We start from the raw sequence: 22,738 nt of genomic DNA, 5'->3' as shown, positions 1-22,738 counted from the left end.
AAGGGTCCTGATGACGTCATGTGTCGGACAAGTAAGGGAGAGAGGGTGATGATGGATGTGCGTGAAGAAATCGTCCATAAAATATGACCGACGACTGGTCTGGCCGCCAGCAGTCTATTAGGCCTAATGTTCTGGCCTTCGACTCGAAGATGGAGCTCAGTCGAACTCTGCAGCTCCGATAGCTCAAATTGAATTCAAAGTGCCCTTCCTGTCACACTTCCATACGATAAATGTCAGCTCGGCCTACGGAGAAATCAGAGAAATGTCTCTGGTGAACTGATATCTAGCTAGTTCTGGCTACTCAATAGAAACTAACTGGGTCTTGAAAAAATGTTTTGTCATCTTCTTCTTGCATTGAAGGATGAGTCATATTTCCCTGTTCTGATTCACAATAGATATTTTTTATATAAAATGTTAATTATTAAATTATAAAACTATTATTGCCACATCTTCAATGATCTTTCGACATCTCTTTTTCCCTCCGGCATTTCTTTTTATCTTCCATATTTAAAAATTTTTTTCTAACAGTAAGCAGTAACCGTGATCTGTGACTCCAGATGTCCCCGCTTCTCGCTCTCACTCCATTGTCGCCTTATTATCAACTACAGTCTCCTATTCGCTTCCACCTCCAGACTATCCTATAAAATTGGACGCCACCATTCACTTCTACAATAGCTTCCGCATCATATTCCATCCGGAAACGCTATTGAATTATGCAATTTTTGATATTGATCGTTTCAACAGCTGTTTCTTAGAACGAGCTGTAGTTACTCCGTTGGAAAGTTCATTTCTTTGCAGAGTTTGAATGGTGCTGGTATATGAGTATCACCACGGTAATGTGATCAACAAGTTGGATGCTACGGTACTCAACCAAAATTGTATAAAAAACTAGCTGTACCCTGCCACGCTTCGCAGTGGCACATTGTGATTGAATGTTTATTTTATTTTTTTTTCTGTGGCCCCCACTATATATAAAATATGTGTTGGGAAACCACAAATATTATGCTTGTTAAATAAATTATGAACATCTGTGTTATGTGAGCTGTTAAATCTGGTTTATTGTGCAATTACAAAACTAAAAGGAAAAATAATGTTTATGTGAGAAATAAAATGAAAAAAAGCAAAATTTTTAGAAAAAAGAAATTAAAATGAGTAAATGAATACCTATATATAAAATAGAAAATTATTGATGGAAAATAATTAGATTCTAAAAGAAAAAAATATTTGAGAATAGTCTCTTAAAAAGGATTGATAAAAAAATGAATTAATAATATTCATAATATCTAGTTTGTAATAAGGTCTTCACTATAATTTATTCTATTTTCAATTATCCAAGTTTTTGTTTTTGCTTTAAATATATTAACCAGTACCATTTCCTTGATGTCCATTGGCAGCCTGTTGTAAATCTTCGGTCCTAAGTATGTGACTGTTCTCTGGGCGGCAGTTGTTGTCATCCTGGGGACTGCTAGATCAATATTCCTTCTTCGCGTGCTGTGGGTGTGGTCCATGTTGAGAAAGAACTGCGGGTTTTTCCTGATGAATGTGAGTAATTTGTGAATGTAAATTTGTCGGATGCTCAGTAGTTGGAGCTCTTCATATAGAGAATCTGAAGGGTAGAGTGGATGTTTCTGTCCCATTATTCTGAGGATGAGTTTCTGGACTTTAAAAACAGGATTGATATGGCAGAAATACGTAGCTCCCCATGCCAGGATTCCATATCTTGCTATTGACTCTACCAATGCGTGATATACAATTTTTAACGTATCCAGTGTGAGTATCTGTCGGAGTTGAATGAAACTGTAAACCAGTTTCCTGAGTTTTGTTGTTTGCTGTATGATGTGTTTGACCCATCTATTCGTCGTATTCATACCACCGACTAATGCACTATTACCACTTATGAATACCATCACTAATGTACCAATTTCATAGCAGCATAATGTATGCAAAATTTGTCATTTTAAGCGTCATATATCATAACTTGTACTGCACTGGTACTACCAGATTCCAACTGTCAACAACGAACGGAGTCTGCATTACGCAGAACATGAGAGATGGAGCTGAATGAATCTGCTAGTTTTTTTGGAATTGGGACGTTTCGACGCCGCAGCAGCTACGACTCACTCTTTCTTGCCGACGTTTTGTATTTTAGAGCGTGAAAAGAAGGGCTCAAAGGGTCCTGATGACGTCATGTGTCGGACAAGTAAGGGAGAGAGGGTGATGATGGATGTGCGTGAAGAAATCGTCCATAAAATATGACCGACGACTGGTCTGGCCGCCAGCAGTCTATTAGGCCTAATGTTCTGGCCTTCGACTCGAAGATGGAGCTCAGTCGAACTCTGCAGCTCCGATAGCTCAAATTGAATTCAAAGTGCCCTTCCTGTCACACTTATATACGATAAATGTCAGCTCGGCCTACGGAGAAATCAGAGAAATGTCTCTGGTGAACTGATATCTAGCTAGTTCTGGCTACTCAATAGAAACTAACTGGGTCTTGAAAAAATGTTTTGTCATCTTCTTCTTGCATTGAAGGATGAGTCATATTTCCCTGTTCTGATTCACAATAGATATTTTTTATATAAAATGTTAATTATTAAATTATAAAACTATTATTGCCACATCTTCAATGATCTTTCGACATCTCTTTTTCCCTCCGGCATTTCTTTTTATCTTCCATATTTAAAAATTTTTTTCTAACAGTAAGCAGTAACCGTGATCTGTGAGTTCAGATGCAGCGAGGTGGCGTCCCACCATTGAACTCAACCTGCGCAGCGTTCGCACCGTGGCCAGGGATCTACCAAATAACAGACAAACTCACAAATAAGCTCGGAAATCGGAACAGTATCAAGAATGAATTATTCGTGTATTTTTATTATAGTGTGCCGAAATTTATTCATTTTTTCAAAATTATAACTTCTCCTGTATAATATTTTTATACAGTGCTGGATTAACTTGCGATTCTCACGGTATTGGAGTAGCTTCATGACGTAATTCAGCACATTACATGATTGAATTGTGATTATTTCCTCCATTGTTGTCCAATATTTTCCTCGAGTACTTAGAATTGATGCAGACCATCATCATAAAAATCAGTTGAACGTCCATTCAATTGCTGAGTCTTCTACTTCGATTGAGGGAATTTTACTGTATTCTGTCTTTGTTAGTTTTTTTTTTTTTTTTTTTTTTTTTTTTTTAAGAATACGTCCTAAAGACTCCAGTCATGGAGTATAAGACAAGTCATGTTATTACATAATAATTCTAACACTAAGTAGTTCAACCTAGTTTAGGTTTGAAAGGAATTCTTGTACACTATAAAAAGCTTTATCAACTAAATATTTTTTCATTTGTTTTTTGAAAATCTTCAAATCATCATCACTTTTCAAGATTTGAGGTAGCTTGTTATAAAATTTCCTACCAATATAATCTGGTTTTTGTTCAAATAACCTACTATTGTGACCCATTATATGATAATCTGCTCTGTTTCGCGTATTATACTCATTTTATCATCATTGCCAATTCAAATTTAAATTTAAATTTCAATTTCATTCATTGCCAATTAGAATATTCAAAACATATCACAAAATATTTATAATATGACATATCATTAAAAATATGAAAATATTCTATTTTCATTTCATTTTCAATGTAAATTGTATGTATGTATTGTATTAATTAGATGATTCCATGAGAAATCATTCATTGAATACAATATTTAGTATGCTATCTATTCTAGCTTTACTTAGTAGTTGCTACTTTGTTGCAGGCTTTTTTTGTGTATTCTTGAATACTCATTCGAGGATTGAGCTGTAAATATGCTTTGCTGTCGATCGAGGGCTGACGAATTCGCCGACCGTGATGGTCGGTGATATCGGACATCTGACCTTGCCATGCGGGGCCGAAAGACGATTATCGTTCTGACGCCACTAGCCCAATGCCGGGAGGTCATCATCCTTCACCCTTATGCGTCATCCTCTGGACACCGGACTTGATGACGACAGATCCTAGATAAGTAATTTTGGTTTAAGGATAGCTCCAGGGTACCTCTCACTACAATATCAGATGTGCTACCGTAAATTTGATCTCTTAGAGACATATGTTGGTCTCTTAAAGAAATATTCATTATTTGATTCTTAATGTGAAAATGTGTTTTGTGATATTTTTTATATTATTATTATTATAAGAACAGTCAGTCAACCGCATATCTATGTTCTTATTTCCAAGACACTCAAACCACTAGAACTAGGATCGCATTATTGACCAGATTCGATTCGGCAGACCTTAGGGCTTGGCACAATTTTCAACAACTGAGCCTTCTCCGACAAAATTATTTGTCACCAGGAGAGTGGCATAATAGAATCAATAATCATCATCACTGTAGTATAAAATATGTTACAGACTGTTTTCAGTCTATGATTTGTATGAAGTCTATGAATGAATTCGTCAAATTTTAAAAATTGATGTCTATTTCGAGTTCTAAAGATGACTGAATGCTTGAGTGTGATTTAATGTGAGGGAAAAGTGTTATCCCCAATCACACCTACCAGTACACTAACTTTGTACGTCGATTAAATGGTAGACAATTCTTATAGTTTCCACACAACCTTCATAGTCAATAAATTATCAGACAGTTAAGGTGTATTCGAAACTCTACTCACCTTTCGACACAAATACGTAGATGGTGTCCTGCTCGGTGTTGGATGCCCGACAGGTGTAGTTTCCGGAGTCGGACGGCGTGGCCCGATTCACAACGAGGCGGCTGTGCGTTTTGGGCCCCGGCTCAGTGCTCACTGTGACTCCGCCTCGCGCCGTGTCGTAGTTGATCATGCGATCGTTATGGTACCAGAACACGTACTGTGGCGGCTGCGGACTCTGGAATAGAACAACGCTTGCGTAAAATTGTGTTTGTTCGTGAGTATGCTTGTTTATGAAGCTGCTTTCAAAAAATAAGAATGAATTTAATTAGCTCAAAAAACAAACATGTTTGGCATTCACCATTCTAGGCTGATGTGATCTGTGATCGGATCAGAGTGCGATCGGAACGGTTTGATAAGTGTGGTCCGGCCTTTTCGCACATCACGACACTCGATCGTTTGTCAAACTAAGCATATTACTGTAATTCTCGTTAGTCATAATAATTCGATAATTAGTTATAGAAACAATCTCAAAGAAACTTTTAAAGTATAATAGTGAGATTTTGTTCCGTGAATTTGATGCTCAAACTTTACGACATTATCTTAGTTGCATATCATAATTTCAAATACGAACATATATTGACCCATAATAAGCCTATAACCATAGGGTACCCGATGAATAGGTTTGATGATACAACATGTATTATGGTGTGAATTATTCATGTCATTTCACTTATCCTATTATTATGATACAGAATTGCTGTCGCTAGGTTATTTGTACTATGAAATACAATTCACAGCAATTGATACCTTCATCAGTGTCAATTTGCTCCGAATGGGCATTTTGCTCCACGAATTGGTCCATTTAATCAGAACTAGAGGTTAAAGCTATATTCATTATTGAACTACAAATACACATTGAAAATTCAATCCATAATTACAAGAGCTCGTTATCGCTATGCGTCTCATTGCAATCAAACTGAATTCTTGATCGAACAATAATAATACTGATGTCAACTGAACTTAATCTACTAATGTGTTTCAAATCTTCAATAGTAACAACTTGTTGCCTTGAGCACGAAGTAGTAAATGAGTTTGGAATTTTGAAGCATCAGGGAACTATCCGTTCATTTCTGAGAGATTCAATAGGTTATGATCACTCCTAGTTGGAAGTTCACAACCTGAGCAACCTCCAATATAACACATCAATATTCCCTTAACACTATATAGACGGTTTCAAAACAATGTAAACATTCTTTGACAGTGAATATATTCGTAACTCACTGGCAGATTTTACAGATCACATGTGGATTTCTCATGTCCCTCTTTATGTTGACGTGACGATGATATAAGGTAGCAAAAGTAAGGACAATACAAGCATAACGTCGGTTATGGCGCGGACGATCGTTGTCTTACCCGCGCCATGTATCTTTGCCGCATCTCATGGCTTGAAAGATAGGGTCACTTGTTCAAAATAAGTATTCAGAATGGACACGAAACTCTTGAATTGAATAAAATGGAATAAAAATGACACTATCTCGCCCGTCTGGTGTGCATTGCACGCCACGCCTCCACAACGTCCGTGCCATACCTGCACCATGTCTTTGCCCGTCTGTTTTGAGTGGATTAGGCCTAACTTTTAATAATTCTAGTTCGATGTCTCGTCAACAGGTGGTCTGACATGAGTAGTTCGCATGCAAACTGAAACAACTGCATGTGCGTTTCCTGGATATTCATTGTCATAGTTTGTGTACATTTTTCCCCACCTTTTGTATAATATAGTATATCCCGAACAGAATTTGATCTACATTCAAAGGTAAATTATGTGAACCTCATGATGTCGACTCCCAAAACTTATGACAGCCAGTTTATTCTGAAAATATTAAGGCACCGAGCTTCGCTTGTTATTTCTATTCATCCTATTATATTAAGCGAGCAATCTCTGTTTATTTATATCTGGTTATTTTTAAATCTGGTTATTCTCATATATGTTTATTTTTATAAGTGGTTATTTATGTTTAACGAATCTCGAAAACGGCTCTAACGATTTTCACGATATTTGGAACATAGATGATTTATGATATAAAAATAGGTCTCATCCTTAGGAAAACTCGCTCAACGACATTAAAAGGATAATTCATTCTTGGAAAACAGATGATAATTTCATCCTCTCTGGATAACAGAAGATGCCGCCTGTGCCTGTGTGAGAGAGACAGAAATATTTCCTGCTGTGTAATCATAATCAATCAGCGAGAAATTTTATCTAGCTAGACAATATAATCGACTTGATCAACATAATCTGATTTGTTGACATGACGTCATGATAATCCTCCCAAACTAGAGTATATCATAATTTTCATAGTTGATCATTATTTGACAATTTCAAGTGATTAGTGACGAGTGTTATTTTGTTATTCAATTTGTGAATAATCTGAATTATATATTCTTTGTTTTCAAATGTTTTAACAGAAAATTGAACCTGAATTCAAGTGTGTGGAACATAACCTACTTACTGGACTATTTATAGTGTATAAATCAGAATTCGGGGAGGAAACAGTTTTGGGCTGTGCCTGTTAGTCCTTCCCCAATCTTTTTAAAGAATTGAGTTCGGTTTATCAAAAGTCAATAAATAAATAACGAGCGAAGCTCGATGCCCCGATATTATTTATTGATGAACAGAACACAATTCTCTAAAATGATCGTGTTTATATGTCACAGCATGCTATATGTCATCTTATGAATTTCGGGGATGCGATATTTGGATTTTTCACATACTCACTCGCTCACTCACTTCTTTACTATCCACAGAGGACGAAAGTCTCAGCTGTTTCAGCCAAGGATGAAGTATCCTTTTGATGTCGTTCAGCGAGTTTTCCCAAGGATGAGACCTAGTGCTATCGAATTTTTGTATCAAAAACCTACTATGTTCCAAATTTCGTGAAAATCGTTAGAGCCGTTTTCGAAATCCGTTGAACATAAATAACCGGATATAAATCCTCTAATACAGAGTGCTTACGAACTCCTTACCAATACTCTAGGGTATTGTCCCTGGATGAAAACCATATCTAAATATCATATTTAAATTGTCCGGAAGTCTTCAGTTACTCACACAGCGGTCATTTTGCTTTTTTCACCTATTATTTTTTTCCAAATTATTGTTGAATATACGAAAATGAAACTTTGCACGATCATGTATAACAACTGGACAAAGATGGAAAAGAATTATGATAGTTTTTCATAATTCATAGAACAAAATAGCAACCATTTAAAATTTTGTTTCTCAAATAACTCAGAAACAGATGGTTTTACAAAAACTTTACAGGATTTTTTTTAGTAAATTTAATAACCTATCGATTTGTATTGGTTGACTTTCTAAGATTGGACCAATATTGACGAAATATGGCAGCTTTAGTGGTTGGTGACCCAACTGTAGAGGGTTATGTAACGTTATTTGATTGTTTGAAATGACCTAAAATCGCTTGCTATTAACAAGCAATACAAATAAATATTGTTGCATCATTGAGGCAGCTCTATTAGCATGCCTTGGTTTGCACTGCAACAAACTTTCAGTGGTCAACTATCACTAAGGCGGCCATAACTTAGTTTATATTGCTTCAATCTTGAAAAGTCAGGTATCAATCGATAGGTAATTGAATTTACTAAGAAAAGTTATTCCTGTAAAGTTTTTGTAAAACCATCCGTTACTGAGTTATTTGAGAAACATAATTTTAAATGGCCGCCATTTTGTTTTATGAATTTTTAAAATCATCATAATTTTTTCGTAGCTTTGTCTAGTTGTTATAAATGATTGTGCACAGTTTCAATATCGTATGTTCAACGCTGTGTGAGTAACTGAAGACTTCCGGACAATTTAAATATGATATTTAGATTATGTTATTTACACAGGAACAATATCCTAGACCCTAAAGTATTGGTAGGGAGTTCCTAAAGACACTCTGATATTGCGAGCAATCTCTATATATATTTATATCTGGTTATTTATGTTCAACGGATCTCGAAAACGGCTCTAACGATTTTCACGAAATTTGGTACATAGTAGGTTTATGATATAAAAATTCGATTGCACTAGGTCTCATCCCTGAGAAAACTCACTGAAGGACATGGAAAGGATAATAATTATTATTCATCCTTGAAAAAACAGATGGTAATTTCGTCATCTGACAATAACAGAAGATGCGAGTGCTGTGTGGAAGAGAGACAGAATTATATTCAGCTGTTAAACTATTTGAAAATGGAAAATTCTTCATTTGCAATCAATCAGCTTTTCTCTGGAGGAAAATAAACAGACTAGAAATTTCAATCGACTTCAACAAACAAAACTGATTTGTATGGTTTATCACTCCAAATTAGAGTATATCATAATATTCAAAGTTAATCATTATTCTACAGTTTATTATGCTATTTTTGCCTATTTTTGCCTATTTTTAACATGTGCCCTGCTTGGCCGCAGTCGGTAGAGCAAAGATTTTTGAGTATATATAATACTTTTTGTAACTCCTGAAAGAAAAAAGCACCAGATTCTTACCAGCTCTTCTAGGAGCTCAAACAATTCTCTGCTTTCGCTGGCTGCAAACGTCGGCCGCTTTAACAGTTCACAGTTCTCGTGACTGATTTGGTTGACTCTACAGATATAGATGCAGGAGAGGTAGATAGATAATCATAAGGGCTCTGATTTTTGTACTAGACAATATGGTATCGCCACCAATGCCACTCGCCACCATTCGACAAAGTGGTCAGCAAAGTAAAATGATACCGAGCGGAATCAAAGGCGACACTCTATCAGGATACTTTATAAATTCTATTAGTTCGTATTGCTGCTGCAACTTAATACTATGACTTTTGAGTTTTTCAAATCGGATGTGCTGGTCCTGAATAATTTAAATAATTCTCGGAAACGTATTACTTCCAAAGATTTGATAATCAATGCTGTATATCACCGATTTAGCCAACTTATTCAGTGAAGAATACAGTTGGTTGATAATCTTAATAATATGTCATTTATGATAATAGAATAGAATATAACAAGATTGGTCATGTATGGAGATAGGATAATAAATAAAGGGTACACCATTCAATGAACATAAAAATAATATAATTACTTGAAAAATCAACAAGTTATAAATAAAAAATATAGAGCAACAAATATAAAAATAATATGAGAATAAATATATATCAAAAAATATCACAGATAGCTCTCTAAGGATTGACTTTGCTTCTCAACACGAATTATTATCATGTGCTTCTTTAATCAGCATATATTCTTTCAAATTGTACAGCTCAGTTGTCGACTTGCTGTCGCGTGTTGAATAAAAACTTATAAATATTATTTCCAAATTAATATGAAGAATATAAATATTAAAATATGAATCTCAGGGCTTGGGTTCGGCCTCTGGTGGAAATCAGATGAATCAATTTATCTTATGAACATGAGCTTTGCAAACATCTAATGAATTACTGATAAAAGATATATATATATGAGTGAGCATATTATTATAATAGATCAAATAATATTAATGAATATTCTCTCTGTGCTTATTTGATAGTTAATCTCATAAATGTTTCTTGAAAATATTCCCTCTATGTTTTAAGACTTGTGCAAGTTTTGATATTATTTTTAATATTCAAATAACCCTTCGATGAGCTAGCTTTATTTAATCATGATTATTTCGAAGCACTGAGGGCCCTCCTAAATAACTTTTCAATTGAACTCATGTGTCAAAATTCACAATTTTGATGGCAGTCCGGATTCGTTTCGAAGTCCTCGGCCTTCCTGGCGGGCTGCTGTCGTTTTCTCCAAGGGGATTATTCAAATTTAATGACTCATGTTATATTACAACTTCACTGAGTCTTATGAAATTAATTTCTAATTATTGACTTTGGATTTCTAAAACGTACAATTATTGAAAAAGGGATCTAGTCTTGTGCTCTCTAAATTGGTGGCTGTCTGTCCCCGGTGACCTCTAGCAAGCAAGTGGGCTTGGACCTATCCTTATTCTTTCACAACCACACTTCTGTCTTTTCAATTTACATGAAATTTAAATATCCACTCTTATTGGTGGACTCACTTCTATGCAATGACATAATTCAAAGTTGTCAAAATAGTCCATCCGAAACTGCTATATTACAACCTAAAGAGCGAATATTTTAGTCTTAAATATTTATTTTATATTTGTTACATAAATCTGGGTACTGCATAGTTTACAATTTCTTACTGTTTATATAATAAATACGTGTATATTTTGAATTAATTTGCTTTTGCCGCCGGTCAAATACTGCACTGTGATTGGCGTATCCTAAAAACTACAAAAATGTATCCATGCTCTGAATAAAGTTACATCCCATTTCCTTAATCTTTTTATTTGCTTTTTACATTTTGTTCTTGCTCGTATTATATAAATAAATATTTTTGTATTTTCTAAAACGCTTTTTCTTTTACATTGAAATGCCATGCTTGTTTACTAACCCTCTGATCATAGTTTAAGCGAATGCTATTTATTCACAACTAATTTTGCCACAAGGTGTCTGGCTAATTCTCAAATTATATGACTCGACCGATTACTTAGGTCGCCGACTAGTAAGTACCAAAGAACCTTACCTCAAAGTATATATTTTATATCATTAAATGATAAATAACAATAATACTTCAATTTTCATTTGGCTGTTCAAAACCATAGCCTGGAGAGCCATTATTATCTAATATAGAATTTATTGACATCGTATCTGGTGATAACGATACAGCTGCTTGCTCGAGACCTATCAATTTTTTCTCATTACATGATTTTGAGGAATATTCGAAATTATATTCTTACAAGTTTTAAGTAATAAGTGAGAGTTATATCGTTATTCAATCTGGTTTGTATACAATCAAAATAATTGTAAATTTTCTTTTTTTGAATATTTGAATGTATGAAACATAACTTACTTTCTGGACCATTTATAAAGTATATAATCAAAATTCGGGGAAGAAACAGTTTTGGGCTGTGCCTATTTGTCCATCTCCAATCATTTTGAAGAATTGTGTTCTGTCTATCAATGAATGAATAACGAGCAAAGCTCGGTGCCCAAATATCAACCAGATATAAAAATAAAGAAATTGCTCGCTTAATATAATAGGATATATGATCAAAATTTAGCGTTTCCCATGTGCAGGATTTGTATCTATCTTTGGAAAATTTTGTCATTTCGAATGAGCCAAAATGTAACATAGAGTAGGCGCTCTATTAAGGCAAATTTCATCACTGTACTCGAACCAACTGCATTAACATGGGTCTCGAAACAAATCACAATAATAATTACATTGTGAACAATTCCATCTCATTGCTGTTCCATAGAGAATAGATTAGGCCTTCGTAAAAATACCGTTGTTTTATTAGTGAAGTTATGAAGCAAACCGCTTTTTGTCCCACACAGAGTCAGTAGTCAGTGTAATCATTGAATATTCCATCTATGATTCGTGTGTAGCTGTCAAAAATATTTTAATATACTATGATTTTATGGGAAGGGAGATCCTTCGTTGATGAAATCAATCTTGAAGAAAGCAGTTTGTTGTCGGTGTCGGTCGTAAACGTATCACGTGTTGCAAACCTTGAATAAAGCTGTGTTTGTTGGTTAGCAAACGACGCGCAGAAAGCGAGTTGACGTTATTTCGGTAACAGTTTCTCATCTGTGCAAGAGACGGAGAATCCAATATTCCTTCTGCGATCTCATATCTTGGCGCTTCTGCTATGGTTTTCGTCTGCCATCTTTCATAGTTGTGGCTCTGTGACCCAATGACAACCCATGGAACTATTTCTATATGTATATAGCATATATATAACTGTATACACACAATCGTAATATATATAGTTATATGAAGTCAGGAGACTGGCACATACTAGAAAGCAGCGGTGTTACGTTGCTAAGAGTGCCGATCTTATTGCAGCAGTCTCATCCCTGCGTGAAATCGATGACTCCAGATGTCCCCGCTTCTCGCTCTCACTCCATTGTCGCCTTATTATCAACTACAGTCTCCTATTCGCTTCCACCTCCAGACTATCCTATAAAATTGGACGCCACCATTCACTTCTCCAATAGCTTCCGCATCATATTCCATCCGGAAACGCTATTGAATTATGCAATTTTTGATATTGATCGTTTCAACAGCTGTTTCTTAGAACGAGCTGTAGTTACTCCGTTGGAAAGTTCATTTCTTTGCAGAGTTTGAATGGTGCTGGTATATGAGTATCACCACGGTACTGTGATCAACAAGTTGGATGCTACGGTACTCAACCAAAATTGTATAAAAAATATAATTCTCCTGCCATATCTATTCATAATAGATGAAGAACCATCCCAAATCATTTCAATTTTTTTTTTGTCTAAATGACGGAGCTTTGTGCAAAATGAACTGAGAGATCAAGAAAGAGTATAGAATTCTTGTAACTGTAGTAATTATTGATTGGGATTATCGACAAATTTATAATATTGGTCTGCGTATTAGAGCGATATTCTTTAATTATTTGTAAATTGAACCGGCAATCATCGGTGACTGGGAAAAATTTTAGTAACATTCTATGTCCAATCAGTTCGACGAACCTATCTCGAATTATTACTAGAGTCATCCATATTTGAAAATGTTATAGGTAGACGTTTGTAGATCGTTCTTTATTGTAAATCGTTGCTATCTCAATAGATACATTTAATCAGCATTATGTAATTCATATTTCATATTTTGATCATGCATTTGGCTATTTCAGATGTTCTATTGATTCGCTTTCCCATCCAGTTTTTATGATGCAGGTAAATGATAATCTGCACTTAAAATAATTTGAATGAAATTAATAATATTCCAAATAATTATTTTCCTCTCACTGACACTCAGTCTTCCTCTCATGCGATCAATATCGCTTCATTGGAGAAACACCATTCTATCCCTGTCAAATCCACAATGAAATTCACTAGCTGGACTGCAGTTCCGTGTTTGAACGAGCTATATATAATATTTGTCTCAACACGGAACCACAGTTCTGTTGGTAAATTTATTGAATGTGGATTTCACAAGAATGAAACTGTGTTTTTTCGATTATGTAGGAGCTCCACAGCATCAACACACATTCAACAAAATCGCTTCAGTTTGGCTCAAGATTGAGTGAGACCAAATGATTGTGTTTGATCCCTGGGTGATTTGACTTTCATTATTAAACCTACTAATACTCTAATTCACGATATTGATTGTGTGATCAAGTTAAGCCAATCAATCGGGATATTGCATGACTGATTCGACAACACAACGTCATGATTAAACACTTTTTATCGGATCACTGCATCAAGCTCATTACTCATTTCAATTCCATCACGTTACATTCACCTGAGATAATATTCCAGCTTTATGAAACAGTATGCATTGAGCTATCACAAATTTTAGGCTACCCTGATGATGAAGTGATCGAAATAATAATCATGTTTTTTACTTTCCTTGCCCTATTACCATAGGTAAGGAAAGTATTGCTTTCCGAGAAAAATTGAGGTACCCGAATTTCTAAATTTCGATACGTTTCAAGGTCCCCTGAGTCCAAAAAAGTGGTTTTTGGGTATTGGTCTGTATATGTGTGTGTGTGTGCGTGTGTGTGTGTGTGTGTGTATGAGTGTATGTGCGTCTGTGTACACGATATCTCATCTCCCAGTTAACAGAATGACTTGAAATTTGGAACGTAAGGTTCTTACACTATGAGGATCCGACACGAACAATTTCGATCAAATGCAATCCAAGATGACGGCTAAAATGGCGAAAATGTTGTCAAAATAGGGTTTTCGCGATTTTCTCGAAAACGGCTCCAACGATTTTGATCAAATCTATACCTGGAATAGTCACTGATAAGCTCTATCAACTGCAACAAGTCCCATATCTGTAAAAATTTCAGGAGCTTTGCCCCATCTATGCAAAGTTTGATTTCAGATTCTCAATTATCAGCTTTGATATAAAATTTTAACAAAAAAAATCAAGTGAAAAGATTGAGCATGAAAATCTCTGCAATTAATGTCCAGTAACATTTCCACCTAGAATTGAAAATAAGCTTGAAATCCGAGAAAAAGTGATTATTAAATTGCAAACTCTTGGCAACTGTTGATTCTATTAAATCATTCACTACAAAGAGATAGCAGACCTCGTGTGTTTCCAGCGTTATTGACCTATCACCAGCTGTCTCATATCTTTGAATAGTAGACTTGAGATGCGCGAGTACACTAGCGTCAGGTAATCAATTTTCATAACGGCAAGGAAAGTTGTGTGAGTGCGCCACACCAGATTTTTATCATCGGAATAATGCGTGGTATGCTTCTATCCAACTAATGTATTGGCAACGGAGAGAGAATCACTGTGAACAGTTCTTCCAAACCTCCAGTCGGATGACGTCACAGCATGGCGCTTGTTTATCACAAAACTGCTGTCTGCTTATTGTGTTATTTTATGCTTGGAGGTTACGAATCAAGATTGTAAACTGCATACTAATTTGTCATTATTTTCAGTTTGATTCTATTTACTTTTATTTCAATTTGATTTTTTGATAGCTAGATGAATGAATTGAGTAAAATAAAATTAGAGGTAGAAGTAAAATAAGTGACTGCTCTATCTATTATTGTATAATATTGATAAAAAATGTTTTTGACCAGAATTATTATCTTGGAAGCAAAGCAGCCAGTTTGATAGCCATACAAGATATATTTATAATGACTCTGCATACGGTGCTTATTATTAAAATTAATAATTATTGATTATTTAAATAAAGTATTGAAAATTGTATTACATCTTCGTCCAAGCTACTCGAATGATATTTTATTCAGTTCATTTACGCTTTGTCTACAGTTTCAAATAGTTAATGTTATTATAATGTAATCAACTATTATTGTATGATCATTTTTGTCTGTCTTTTAGAACATGCAAACAAGTCAACGTAACCTTGAAATACACTTGGCGCGAATGTATAGTGGATTTATAAGCACGATTTTGGGCATTTAAATTAAGAGCACATCTAGTTACTGGTAGCCTCAGATGACGTCATCTGCCTGTAGGGTTTTCGTCTCTGCAACGGAAAAACCTGTTTGTTGGCGCGCTGTTACCTATCGGCAGAGCAATAGCTAACAGAACGTCTCTGCAACGAAATTGGCCTGTTAAATAGTTAAGTCCGCGCTGTTAACTATGGGCGACGTTATTTGTCGACTCTGCAACCGGGCATAAGCCAGCTGGTGACAGGACAATAACGCTGCAGACACATGAAGTCTGCTATCTCTTCATAGTGAATGATTTAATAGAATCAACAGTTTTCAATTCAATAATCTTATTTTCTCGAACATCGAGCTTATTTTCAATTTTAGGTGAAAATATTGAATGAAAAAGACTGAGAAATTGTCAAAAAACCACTGATTTATTGATAATTAGAAAGACCGGTTTCGGTTATTACACCATTGTCAATCTCTGATAAACTAAAACTAAATACAAGAGCATCAGAATTTATACTAGTAGGCGAGTACTGCTATTGGTCAAGGGCATGAACGCCTGCCATTGGCCCAGCTAGACAGTCTCCTCCCTCTCAACGGTTTGACAAAATGGCGGCTTTAGCAACAGAATCGCCATAACAAAATTTACTTTCAGTACAAAATAAGAACCAAGAAAACAAGTGTGAAGATAATAAAACAAATATGTAAAAGGAAAAACTATTGACTAATGGATGTATGCTTAGAATTTTATGATAAAACTAAATTATTAGTGTTGTATTGGTTGAAATGGATCTGGTCATTTAAACTATACTGGGAATTTTCCTTAATTACTCTCTTGTTATCATGGCGATTCTGTTGCTTAAGCCGCCATTTTGTCAAACCGTTGAGAGGGAGGAGACTATCTAGCTGGGCCAATGGCAGGCGTTCATGCCCTTGATCAATAGCAGTACTCGCCTACTAGTATAAATTCTGCTTCTCTTGTATTTAGTTTTAGTTTATCAGAGATTGACAATAGTGTAATAACCGAAACCGGTCTTTCTAATTATCAATAAATAAGTGGTTTTTTGACAATTTCTCAGACTTTTTCATTCAATATGAATAATTATCACAATATCAACTTCTCAACTACACAAAAAGTGAAAGTAGCAAGTCAAGCTGAACAAGTGAAGTTATATTTAAAATTGAAACTCAAGTATGGAGTAGCAGAAAGAAACATTTTCTTCAATGGGCAATGCAAGAGTAATTAAGGAAAATTCCAAGTAAAGTTTAAATAACCAGATTCATTTCAACCAATACAACACTACTAATTTAGTTTTATCATAAAATTGTAAGCATGCATCCATTAGGCAATAGTTTTTCCTTTTACATATTTGTTTTATTATCTTATTTCACATTTATTTCCATGGTTCTTATTCTGTACTGAAAGTAAATTTTGTTATTATGGCGATTCTGTTGCTTAAGCCGCCATTTTGTCAAACCGTTGAGAGAGAGGAGACTGTCTAGCTGGGCCAATAGCATGCGTTCATGCCCTTGACCAATAGCAGTACTCGCCTACTAGTATAAATTCTGCTGCTCTTGTATTTAGTTTAAGTTTATCAGAGATTGACAATGGTGTAATAACCGAAACCGGTCTTTCTAATTATCAATAAATCAGTGGCTTTTTGACAATTTCTCAGTCTTTTTCATTCAATATGAATAATTACCACAATATCAACTTCTCAACTACACAAAAAGTTAGGTGAAAATGTTACTGAACATTAATTGTAGAGATTTTCAGGCTCAATCTTTTCCACTTGAAATTTTTTTTCAAACTGTATCTTAAGCCTGATAATTGGGAATCTAAAATCAAAATTTGCATAGATGAGGCGCAGCTCATGGAATTTTTACAGATATGGGACTTGTGATAGTTGATAGAGCTTATCAATGACTATTATAGGTATGAATTTGATCAAAATCGTTGGAGCCGTTTTCGAGAAAATCGCGAAAAACCCAGTTTTTTACAACATTTTCGCCATTTTAGCCGCCATCTTGAATTGCATTTGATTGAAATTGTTCGTGTCGGATCCTTTTAGTGTGAGAACCTTGAGTTCCAAATTTCAAGTTATTCCGTTAACACACACACACACACACACACACACACACACACACACACACACACACACACACACACACACACACACACACACACACACACACACACACATACAGACCAATACCCAAAAACCACTTTTTTGGACTCAGGGGACCTTGAAGTGTATACAAATTTAGAAATTGGGGTACCTTAATTTTTTTTGGAAAGCAATACTTTCCTTACCTATGGTAATAGGGCAAGGAAAGTTAAAACACTAATAAAGCTTGAAACATTAATTTTCCTCCCTTTGGACTCATCGCAGACTACTTCTAGAGCTTTCGCGGACAACTTATTGGGAACTAGTGATCTAGATAAATATGTAGTAACATAAATTTCAATTTCATTGTATTTCCTCATCCAGTTTATTGGATAGAACTTCAAATAATCAAATTTCATAATACTTTTTGTGGCTCAATTGAATATTACATTTTATGAAATTTTTAACCGTGATTAAGTGCTGATTAAGTAGTACGTCTTGACTTCTATTATTGATTCTCTTCAGTACTGAGTACCCTATCCATAACATGCTCAGTTATTGGCCAATAATTATTGATATAATATGGATTTAGAGTTGCATTACCACGAGATTAAGATTTGAAATATTACTAAATATGAATAATAATGATAATGTTTTTTTTTTCAATTGCTTACATGTTTATTGAAATCATAAAGTAGAAATATGACTGGAACAAAATTGGCTTTTCTACAGTTTATATCCAATGTTGTGTTTGAAATATTTTCGTCAGACTTATTGGCTGTCAACTAATAAAACAAAATATTTGAATGTTATGGAATCTATTGTGATGCAAATTCCATCTCATTTCCACAAATAGATATGAGAACTTCATTATTATTTGTCAATGGATAAGAATTTATTACAATATCATGACATATTTCAAAAGCTTTTTGGAGATTCAGCTCTCAGGTTACATTACCTACCTTTCATTTTCACTCACTATTATCTACGAATTACTATTTCAAGTTCAAAAACTATATTGGGAATATAGAAAAAACATTAAATAAATTTTTGTGGTCATTCTTGAATTGAGCGTGTTGATGTAGCACTGTTCCGTGCGGTGCTGCCTCCTGGCGGTGGATTGTCGAAAACTGTCGTCAGCCCAGGCTTTCTTGTCAGTCGGGAAAAAAAACAGACTGAGTCAAGAGTGTACCGGCTCACTTTATTTGTTATTTGTTATTTGTCTGGCCGGACATTATATGTCAATAATTGATTGAAGTGTTTAATGAATGTCGTGAATATTTGGGAGAAGCAAGGAGCAGTGAAATTAATATTGCCAAGCAGCTTGTAATCATCGCCAGGCCAGAGTATCAGAAAGGTATTTCCTTTCCCAAAGGTATTTATCCTTCTCATTTCTATATTCCATCCTGTATTTCGATTCCAATACCTTATAATTGATAATTTGGCACATATAAAAATTACGACTGGTGAGTCTATTATCTATACTAATTTAAGAATTTCCATAGCTTTGCTCACAGTAAATATTTCTTTTAATTCCAGCTTGGCAAGTATTTTCATTGAATACAATGATAATTTAGATACAGTCCTCTCACTCTACAAAACATTTTTGGTCCTAACGAGCCTAATTATCATTGAATCAGTGAATTTATTGAATTTGAAACTTGCTTTTTCCATTTATTATTTGTATTTAGATATTGGAATCTCTATTTCAATATACGAGTTTTTTGTAATTCTCGGTACACGCTCAAAACAGGTTCAGGCTCAAGGTCGAATTGAACGACCTCATTATCTTCTTATCTCTGTCGAGCGTTCGACTTTATCAATCGATTATCAGCAAATAAACGATGAATATTATTGTAGCTATTGTTTTATAGCTTTGTACTTGAATGAGTCTGCTTTTCACTCGACTGATTGGAAGTAAAGAAATATCGAATTGGATGTTCTTTTATTGTTCCTATTTTGCCTTTCGTTTTTTGTCGTTGTGTATTTTTGTCATTTTGTATAGTATTTGTTTTTTATGTCATTTCGTTGGTTAATATGACAGACAAGGTAGAAAAGATGTTGAAAGTCTTGCAAGCAAGAGAACAACATTTATTCTTACGAATTCAGCGTTTGTATGACTTATCAAAAGGCATTGAGGATAAAAAGGTTGCCGATCAATTCATAATCTTAGGAGAGAATCTTCCGAAGACATTGGAGGAATTCGAAAGTTGCGTCTTAAGAATTCAAGAGTTGGAAATTGAGTTGAAAGAGGATTATGTTCCTGAATTCACAGATGCTCATCTCGATTTAGTGGCTTTCATTAAACAGGCATTGAAAAAATTAAATCAATCAGCTGAAACTGAAGTTGTATTAAATCCCACAGTTTCAGCAGTTACTCAATCGAATCCTGATATTAATTTGCCGCGTATAGAATTGCCGACTTTCGACGGGAACCAATTGGAATGGGCCAGTTTCTATGAGTTTTTCAAGGTTTTAGTCCATGATAACGAATCTTCGACCAATCAACAGCGGATACAGTATTTATTCTCATGATTAAGTGGTGGAGCAGCTAATCTTATTCAGCATGTATCGCCCATTGGGGCCACTTACCAAAATATATGGACGTCATTGGTTACTCGTTATCAGGACACGAGATCTCAGACCGAAGCCTATTTGAAACAGATTTTTGAATTCGAGGCTCTTGAAGTCGAAAGTCTGACTGCAATTCTTGATCAATTTTGTGCACCAATCTCGGCTTTGAAACGTTTGCGGGAAGTCAATCTTACAGATATTATTCTCTTGTATCACACATTGAAGCTGTTAGATCCTGTAACAAGGCGTGCATTTGAGGCGGCAATAAGAGATGAAGATGTTCCATCTTATGATGACTTGGTCTCTTTTATACAAAAACAGGTTGAATCTTTGCCGTTTGATGATAATTAATTGTTGAATTTGTCAAGTAATTCTGTTGTAAAAAAGACTCAATCTAGGCTTCCAAAAATTTCAAAACTCACTCTCATTGGAGTTCAAAGGTGTTTGTCACTCATTCACCCAGCCATGAATTGTCAACTGATATCAATAATGCTGAGAGAGGTGTGAGCTGTCTGCGTTGTTCAAAAAAGGGTCATAAATTTGTTGATTGCATTTTATTCCTGAAACAGACCCCTAGAGAAAGATATGCTTTTGTGAAGGAAATTTCGTATTGCTTTCGTTGTCTGGAGGATACTCATTCGAGTAGAGCTTGTAAGAGTAATAAAACGTGTTCTTCATGCAACCAGATGCACCACACATTGTTACATTTCGGGTTGAATGAGTCTAAAAGTAGAGTATGTGAGTGTTGAGAAAAATCTTTCTGTCACCTGTTATTCTGCTACTAATAGCCCAGTCAATAAAGGTTTTTTCGATCCGAAAATTAAATAAAAGCTGAATTTCTCACCATCGATAGAACCCTCCCAGAGGGACATTCTACCAAAAGTCCCAAGAAATCCCCCTGGAGCTTTCACCCCTAGCCACCCTCAAAGTTGAAAAATGCAGGTAATCACGGAAAATCAAATATCTCTGTAACCATTGATCAGAAAGAGTTCTATTATATGTCATTCGATTTGTTAAATAATGGACTACAATATCAGTTACATTAATTTTCCCAATAAAACTAACAGTTTTCTTGATAAACTAATAAATATGTAAAAATTTAGGGGGGTTGCGATTTGATTTTTTTGTTTTCTCCGATTAACTTCGAAGTAAGTGATTTAAAAGAAAAATGAGCCAAATAATTAATGTAGTCACTTCCATTGCGAATCCATTGATGTATATTGTTACGTATTTGCGATTTGATTTGACGCCGTGGAAGGGGAAACAGCCGACGCGGTACAACGCGGCTGACTCTCTTCGCCATAGTAAACAGTAAACAGGAAATCAATTATCTCTGTAACCATAAATCGGAAAAAAATCTATCATATGTCATTCGATTTGTTATATTATTGACTACTATATAAGTCGTATTCATTTTCTCAATAAAACAAACAGTTTCCTTGATAAAATAATATATATGAAAAAATTTAGGGGTTTTTCGATTTGATTTTTTTGTTTTCTCCGATTAACTTTGAAGCAGATGATTTAAACGAAAAACGAGACAAATAATTAATGTCGACAATTCCATTGCAAATCTATTGATGTGTATTGTTGTGTATTTGCGATTCAATTTGACGCTGTGGGAGGGGAAGCAGCCGACGCGGCTGACTCCCTTCACCATAGTAATCAGTAGGTAATAGTACTGCTTTCTACATTGCATCGTATTTACACTCTTGCGCTCGAAACAATCAATTTTGTCTATTGTTTTGACATGTTCTGAATCTAGATTTTCACTCTTCAATACTCTACAGATTATTATAATTGTCTTGATTTAACTACGCTGATGATAAAAATCAGGCTTTCGTTGTATGCTCACAGAATTTATCAATTTTAAGTGTGTCATCTCAATACGAGTCACACGTAGTATCACAATTTGATAACTCTAGTTTCATATATTGATGTTCTTCAATGAAATTTATAGATTATGACTTGTCCGACTTCTTCACCTTATCCTTATTTTGTGAAAAATGAAGATTCAAAATTTCTTTTCGTAGCTTTTTTGTGTTTCTTATTGTTTGATTACTTTTTATAATTTAAACACTAGTCTTGATAATGGAATGAGTATCATCGGATCGGGTGAACAAAGAAAATAAGAGGGTAGGTATTTAATAAAATTCAAAGTAAAGATTTTAGAAAAAAAAAGTAAAAGGTATTTGAAACAAATAGAAAAAATTCTAGTGATAATGCGACTTTTTCTAATAGGTACGAATTTCAAGGCTCTCAATATGACTTTTTCCGAACCACAGGCAGAAATTCCAATGATATTGTTCAACGTAAGATAAGCTACATCCTTAAGGTAATCAACTTATTTGGGGTTATCATGTTTATGAATGAAAGCGATACTGTGATAAGAGATTAGTCAAACTAAAATATAAACATTATATACAATGCATATCT

The 22,738-nt window shown here is 34.8% G+C and overlaps 1 protein-coding gene across 1 annotated transcript in view; it reads right to left on the bottom strand.

Moving 5' to 3' along the window:
• The window catches only part of LOC111049280 (hemicentin-2-like), a 173,848-nt gene that overhangs the window by 16,591 nt on the left and 134,519 nt on the right, over positions 1–22,738 (bottom strand). The window contains exon 7 of the mRNA XM_039422431.1: positions 4,653–4,866. Within this exon, the coding sequence (XP_039278365.1) occupies positions 4,653–4,866 (214 nt within the window). The remainder of the gene's footprint in view (positions 1–4,652; positions 4,867–22,738) is intronic.

Source organism: Nilaparvata lugens, chromosome 2, assembly GCF_014356525.2.
Source record: "Nilaparvata lugens isolate BPH chromosome 2, ASM1435652v1, whole genome shotgun sequence".
Classification (NCBI taxonomy): Eukaryota; Metazoa; Arthropoda; class Insecta; order Hemiptera; family Delphacidae; genus Nilaparvata; species Nilaparvata lugens.
The sequence above is the reverse complement of the archived record's forward strand: the minus strand, read 5'-3'. Positions and strand labels throughout refer to the sequence as shown.